The 7,302-nt window shown below is 50.8% G+C and overlaps 2 protein-coding genes across 3 annotated transcripts in view; one reads left to right on the top strand and one right to left on the bottom strand.

Annotated features, from left to right (window-relative positions):
- LOC125487813 overlaps positions 1-7,302 on the top strand; it is a 53,673-nt gene that overhangs the window by 21,360 nt on the left and 25,011 nt on the right. The window lies entirely within an intron of this gene.
- Positions 5,164-7,302, bottom strand: part of LOC125487814 (E3 ubiquitin-protein ligase RNF217-like) — a 2,612-nt gene continuing 473 nt past the window's right edge. For both annotated transcript variants that reach the window (XM_048620152.1, XM_048620153.1), the window contains exons 2-4: positions 7,047-7,135; positions 6,028-6,180; positions 5,164-5,614 (exon numbers count right to left, since the gene is read on the bottom strand). In XM_048620152.1, coding sequence (XP_048476109.1) covers positions 5,219-5,614; positions 6,028-6,180; positions 7,047-7,135 — 638 coding nt within the window. In that variant the 3' untranslated portion in view covers positions 5,164-5,218. The remainder of the gene's footprint in view (positions 5,615-6,027; positions 6,181-7,046; positions 7,136-7,302) is intronic.

The raw sequence follows: 7,302 nt of genomic DNA, 5'->3' as shown, positions 1-7,302 counted from the left end.
ACTCAAACTCCCGGCCTCAGTGCGGACTCAAACTCCTGGCCTCAGTGTGGACTCGAACTTCCGGCCCCGGCCTGGACTTGAACTTCCGGCCCCGGCCTGGACTCAAACCCCCAGCCTCAGCGAGGACTCAAACTTCTGGCCTCAGTGCGGAATCAGACTCCCGCCCTTGAGGTGAAGCCCAGAGTGGTCGGGTTTGGAAGGATTGTTATTCTGAACTCTGGTCCCTTTATGCTTTTTAATTTGTTTATCCATGAGAATTTGTCCTGAAAAGTCTGTACCTCAGTACCTTCGTACCTAAGATGGTGCTGTAAGTGGCAACTTGTAAAATTTTTGCTGCACTCATGTGAGGATATGTGACAATAAAATTAATTCTAATTCTAAATCCTCTGACGTAACATTCCCTAATTCTATTCTACCCTCATTTACCCACTTAAACTCATTCACTTGCAGGATCAAATTGTAGAAACCGGTGCCCAGTTTGTTACAACCAATGAGGTTACCCCCACCTTGGGGAGGCAACGGCCTAGTGGTATTATCACTGGACTGTTAATTCAGAGACCCAGATAACATTCTGGGGATCTGGGTTCAAATCCCACCACAGCAGATGGTGAAATTTGAATTCAATAAAATATCTGGAGTTAAGAGTCTAATGATGACCGTGAATCCATTGCCGATTGTCAGGAAAAACCCACCTGGTTCACTAATGTCCTTTAGGGAAGGAAACTGCCATCCTTACCTGGTCTGGCCTACATGTGACTCCCTGCCCACAACAATGTGGTTGACTCTGAACTGCCCTCTGGGCAATTAGGGATGGGCAATAAATGCTGGCCTGGCCAGCAACGCCCTCATCCCACAAATGAATAAAGAATAAAAACTTGTGAGAGGTGCAGACCAAATCATTAACTCAATCTCCCTTGGCTGGTTACATCAAGTTTATTAAAAAGATTCCTTCCTTTTTTAGCTGCCTTTCTCCCAGACCAAAGGAATTCACATTTTAAATGGAACCAAATTAACCAGACTGTCTTGAGTTGACAACAGAGTGAGTTTATTAATTACTAAACTTGAGAAACAAAAGATAATGCAACACGCACATACTCCCAGATAAGTGAGATCGAAACAAAATGAACGTTAAAAACAGAGATACAGATTAGTTTCTAAGTCTCTGGTGAAGAATAGATAGATGGAGGTTACAGTGAGTGGTATCGGTCATACTGACATTCAGAGCTGAGCAGGGGCCTTTAAAATTTGTTTGTTGATTGAGATTTATTTTGTCCTGGTTCTTTTTAACAGTGGCTGCCCATCAGCACTCCCCAGAATGAGAGAGCGTCTTTTCCCCTCTCTTTACCTGCAGTGCAAGGAAGTTTCATGGCTGCTCCGAAAGGCTGTAATAGCACCCTACCCCACACTCTAGTACATCAGGCCATTAAGAGGTACAGATCAGGGCTGAAGTTCGCCCTTAAACTTGCTTTTTGTACATCCCTGGGAAAGTTTAAATACAAACCCATTTGCAGGTGGCCCTGTGCTGAGGAGGGTTAAGTAGTCAGGCTCAGAGAATCCCTACAGTGCAGAAGCAGGCCATTTGGCCCATCACATCCTGCTGACCCTCCTAACAGCGTCTCACCCAGACCCAGCTCCATGACCAATCCCTGTAACCCTACATTTCCCGTGACTAACCCACCCTAACCTGCACATCCCTGGGCACTATGGGATAATTTAGCACGGCCAACCCACCCTAACCCGCACATCCCTGGGCACTATGGGACAATTTAGCACGGCCAACCCACCCTAACCCACACATCCCTGGGCACTACAGGACAATTTAGCACGGCCAATCCACCCTAACCTGCACATCTCTGGCCGCTATGGGACAATTTAGCACGGCCAATCTACCCTAACCCGCACATCCCTGGGCACTATGGGACAATTTAGCACGGCTAACCACCCTAACCTGCACATCCCTGGGCACTTTGGGACAATTTAGCACGGCCAACCCACCCTAACCCACACATCCCTGGGCACTACAGGACAATTTAGCACGGCCAACCCACCCTAACCTGCACATCCCTGGGCACTATGGGGCAATTTAGCACGGCCAACCCACCCTAACCTGCACACCCCTGGGCACTACGGGACAATTTAGCACGGCCAATCCACCCTAACCTGCACATCTCTGGCCGCTATGGGACAATTTAGCACGGCCAATCTACCCTAACCTGCACATCCCTGGGCACTATGGGGCAATTTAGCACGGCTAACCACCCTAACCTGCACATCCCTGGGCACTATGGGACAATTTAGCACGGCCAACCCACCCTAACCTGCACATCCCTGGGCACTATGGGACAATTTAGCATGGTCAATCCACCTAGCCTGCACTTCTTTGGACTGTGGGAGGAAAGCAGAGCACCCGGAGGAAACCCACACAGACACGGGGAGAATGTGCAAACTCCACACAGACAGTCACCCGAGGGTGGGATCGAACCCGGGTCCCTGGTGCTGTGAGGTAACGGTGCTAACCAAGTACCTCTTCTTTTTTAGACTTTCCATTTGAGGTCCCCCTGACACTGTCCGTCTGTGACATTATTTTGCAGATTGAATTCACACTCACAGCCGTCTAACAGACCTCTTTATAAAAACGCCTGTTGGAATTTAGAGTTTGTTTGCTCTGTGACTACCGCAGGGTTGTGTTCCCTCACCATGTCAGAGACCAACGCTGCACTCTGTACTCCAGGCACAGTTTAAACAAACTCCTGTATAATTGAGATAACCCAGTGTGGAGCTGGATGAACACAGCAGGCCAGGCAGCACCAGAGGAACAGGAAGGTTGATGTTTCGGGTTGGGACCCTTCTTCAGATAAAAAGAACACTGCACTCTGTATTTTGGGCACAGTTTAAACAAACTCCTGAACCAAGATTTTACTACTCCTGCACAGAAATCCACTCGCATCACATTAAACTTCTTAATAACTTGCTGCAGGTACATCTTAGCCTTCAGTGACTTATTGAAAAGGATGCCTTGGTCCCTGTGTACATCTACATCTTTTTAAACTTCATTCATGGGATGTGGGAGCCACTGGCAGGGCCCAGCATTTATTGCCTCATCCCTAGCTGCCCCCCATGCGAAGGTAGGGGTGAGCTGCCTTCTTGAACCGCTGCAGTCCATGTGATGTGGGTTGACACACAATGTCCCTTAGGGAGGGAATTTCAGGGATTCTGACCTAGCGACACTGAAGGAACGGCGATATATTTCCAAGTCAGGATGGGGAGTGGCTCGGAGGGGAACGTGCAGGGGGTGGTGTTCCCATGTACCTGCTGCCCCTTGTCCTTCTGGATGGAAATGGTCGTGGGTTTGGAAGGTGCTGCCTGAGGATCTTTGGTGAATTTCTGCAGCGCATCTTGTAGATGGTACACACTGCTGTTACTGAGGGTCGGTGGGGGGAGGGAGTGGGATGTTTGTGGATGTGGTGCCAATCCAGCGGGGGCTGCTTTGTCCTGGGTAGTGTCCCTGCCTCTGAGCCAGGAGGCCTGGGCTCTAGTCCGACCTGCTCCAGAGGGTGGGAGATGAGAATATACTGAGAATTAAGCGATCAAGGATTACAGGGGAGAGGCAGGAGAATAGGGTTGACAAACATATCAGCCACGATCGAATGACAAACCAGACCCAGTCTCCTAATTCTGCCTGTATCTCATGGTCTAATGATAGGGCAGAGGAATAAATGTCTGGAAGGCTGGTGAGGGTCTCATTGGGACTGGTGAGTAGTTTCGAGTGACAAAAACTCTGGAAGGAAGCAGGAAATTGGTGGAGGTGATGAGAAGGCAGAGGGAAATGAAACGGGGAGATTCTCGGTACGGGAGAGTACGGACTGTGAGACATGCTGGATAACAGGGCAACACGTCAGAAAGGAACAGTGTGGTCCCTGGCAGTTACAGGGATGTGGCTTCTGAAGGACAGAGTGTTTAACCCAAGGTAGGGATGGGGGAGCTAAAAGGTAGGAGTAGGCCATTCTGCCCTTCAAGCCTGCTCCGCCAGCCAATACAAACATGGCTGATCATCCAACTCAATAGTCTGTTACCTCTTTCTCCCCCCTATATCCTTTCATCCTTTTAGCTCCAAGCACCATCTCTAATGCTTCTTCAAAACATTCAATGTTTTGGCCTCATCTGCTTTCTGCGGCAGAGAATTCCAAAAGCTCCCTGTCTCTAGGTGGAGGCATTTCTCCTCATCCCAGTCCTACTCTGTCTCCTTTTGACTGTGACTGCCCTCCCACCTCCTCCCGGGTTCTGGACTCCCCTGGTCATCGGGAACATCCTTCCTGTGTTGATCATGTCTAGTCCTGTTAGAGTTTTATCAGTTTCTATTAGAATCTAACCACTTCAACTCCTCATTCCTCCAAACTCCAGTGAATATAATCCTAATTAATTCAGTCTCCCAGACCATGAGGAGTTGAGGACGGTTGAGATGGATCGAGGTTTATCCAGTGAGGTTAATGGATTGTGGAGCGGTCCCTGGTCTGGGAGGCGAGGATAAACCCAAAAATGGACAGAGAGAGAAAGAAAGAGACAGAGACAGAAAGAGACAGAGAGGGAAAGTGAAAGATAACAGCAAATGTTTAGATCTATAAGAAGTTCTGGTCTGCCTGTTATATGTTGTGAAACTCGAAAGGGTTCAGAAAAGATTTACAAGGATGTTGCCGGGATTGGAGGGTTTGAGCTACAGGGAGAGGCTGGATAGGCTGGAGCTATTTTCCCTGGAACGTCGGAGGCTGAGGGGGGACCTTATAGAGGTTTATAAAATCATGAGGGGCATGGATAGGGTGAATAGCCAAGGTCTTTTCCCTAGTGTAGGGGAGTCGAAAACTAGAGGGACATAGGTTTAAGGCGAGAGGGAAAAGATTTAAAAGGGATTGCCCCACTGTTGGAGAGTCAGTGCTGAGGGAGTGGGCACTGTCGGAGGGTCAGTGCTGAGGGAGCGGGCACTGTCGGAGGTACAGTGCTGAGGGAGTGGGCACTGTCGGAGGGTCAGTGCTGAGGGAACGGGTACTGTTGGAGGGTCAGTGCTGAGGGAGCGCTGCACTATGGGATGGGCGGGGGGGGGTGGGTGGTTTGGGGTGTTGTGCTGAGTGGAGAGATGTGACAAGAAGGGGCCAAGCGGCCTGAGATTGTTGGGGTTGGGGGGTGTGGGGGTGTTGGGGGTGTGGGGGGAGGTGGGGAGATGTTGTTACAGGATGGAAGGGTTAGGCTGAATGTTGCACGAGGTGCTATAATGGAGACTGACCGCAAGACATCGGTAACAGAAAGTACATCTACAATATGGACACACCATGTTGTTACAGCCCCCCCAGTGGCTGAGGAGAACATGACACTCTGGGCAGCTGCGAACAGTGGGACACTGGTGAACAGCGCTCTGCGGTGCATTAATGACTGAGCATGATCTCAGCAGCACCAGGCATCTGCAGTCTCCATATCCACATTGATCTCCCAGATCCCCTTTCCAAACTCGGAGGCATTCCCAGCAGAATCGGTGATCCTTCCCTCCGGAACCGGGGCACGATGGGCAGGTCACCATCAGCTCCTTCTCCGACACACGCTGCACCAGGCTGGAACACACTGGGCACTGCAGGGACAGCACGGGGTTAGATACAGGGTAAAGCTCCCTCTACACTGTGCCCATCAAACACTCCCAGGACAGGGACAGCACGGGGTTAGATACAGAGTAAAGCTTCCTCTACACTGTCCCCCATCAAACACACCCAGGGCAGGGACAGCACGGGGTTACATACAGAGTAAAGCTTCCTCTACACTGTGTCCCCATCAAACACTCCCAGGACAGGGACAGCACGGGGTTAGATACAGAGTAAAGCTTACTCTACACTGTCCCCATCACCCTTCACCCAGGCTCGGAGCCAGTTTCCCACCATATTCCCTGAGGAGGAAGCTGTATGAAGGAGCTGCCCATCAGGAATATTGCGGCAGGAGAGAGTGAGATGAGGCTGAAGTTGAACAGGGGCCAGTACCACTCGCTCTGACCTTATTTAGGAGGATCGATAGTTTCTGTGCGTTCGCCACGAGTTTGCTCTCACAGATCCTCAGCTCGTCCTCGGGCAGTTGGAGCAGTTGGCGAATGGTCTGCCAGGGGATCCCCCCTCTTGGGCACAAGGTGCACATGAAGATACAATTTCCCTGGAGGAGAGAGTCAGGATAGCATCAGCAATCTCGGAAACCACACACCAGGATCCTCACAGGAGAGAGGGAGGGAGAGGGAGAGGGAAGGAGAGAGAGGGAGAAGGAGGGAGAGACAGAGAGAAAGAGGGAGAGGGAGGGAAGACAGGGAGAGAGACAGGGAGTGGGAGAAGTAGAGAGGGAGATGGGAACAGGGAGGAAGGGATAAGGGGGACACAGAGGGAGAGGAGGGGTGAGTGAGAGATACAGAGAGAGGGGAAGGGATGGAGAGAGGGATGGGGAGAGAGAGAGGGAGAAGGAGACACAGAAAGATGGAAACGGGGAGAGAGAGAAGGAGAGGGGTGGAGGATGGGGGAAAGAGAGGGAGAGAGCGGGAGAGACACAGAGAGGTGAGAAGAGACAGAGAAAAAGGGGAGAACAGAGAGTAGAGAGAGAGGGAGACAGAGTGCGGGAGAAGAGAGAGAGTGATGGGGAGATAAGGGGAGACAGAGAGGGGTAGAGGGAGAGAGAGAGAAGGGGTATTTGAGAGAGACAAGTTTGGGAGGAGAGAGAAAGACAGGGAGAGAGAAAAGAGATGGGGACAGAGAGAGTGAGAGAGGGAGAGAGAGAGGGAGAGATTGAGAACGTGGAGATGGAGAGTGGGATTGTGAGGAGACTGTGTTGTGGTGAGGGCTCAGTCAGACCGAGGGTCCTGGGGCTGGTGAGTGACGGTTGGAATATCTTCATTATCGAATTTGCTCACACACACTCACACACAGAGCAATGGTTCCTGCAAGAACGGAGCTTCAAACAGCAGATTTCACCCTGAAGGGGACTGGCCGTTTACCCTGCAACAGCAACAGTGAATCGAGAACCCAGTTAAATACCTTCTCCAGGGTCCACTTCACCAGCATCGCCAGCTTGTGCTCATCAGCAAAGTGTTTACATGGCAACTCCACAACATGGCATGGACCCCCTGCGGAGAAAAGATGGCATTCTCTTAGGTCAGTGTGGACTTGTTGGGCCGAACGGCCTGTTTCCACACTGCTGCAATTCTATAGTTTAAAACTCCCTCTACACTGTCCCCCCCCCATCAAACACTCCCAGGGACAGGGACAGCATGGGGTTAGATACAGAGTAAAG

The sequence above is a fragment of the Rhincodon typus genome, chromosome 45 (genome assembly GCF_021869965.1).
Source record: "Rhincodon typus isolate 14 chromosome 45, sRhiTyp1.1, whole genome shotgun sequence".
Taxonomy (NCBI): Eukaryota; Metazoa; Chordata; class Chondrichthyes; order Orectolobiformes; family Rhincodontidae; genus Rhincodon; species Rhincodon typus.
This window is presented reverse-complemented; position numbering and strand designations above follow the sequence as displayed.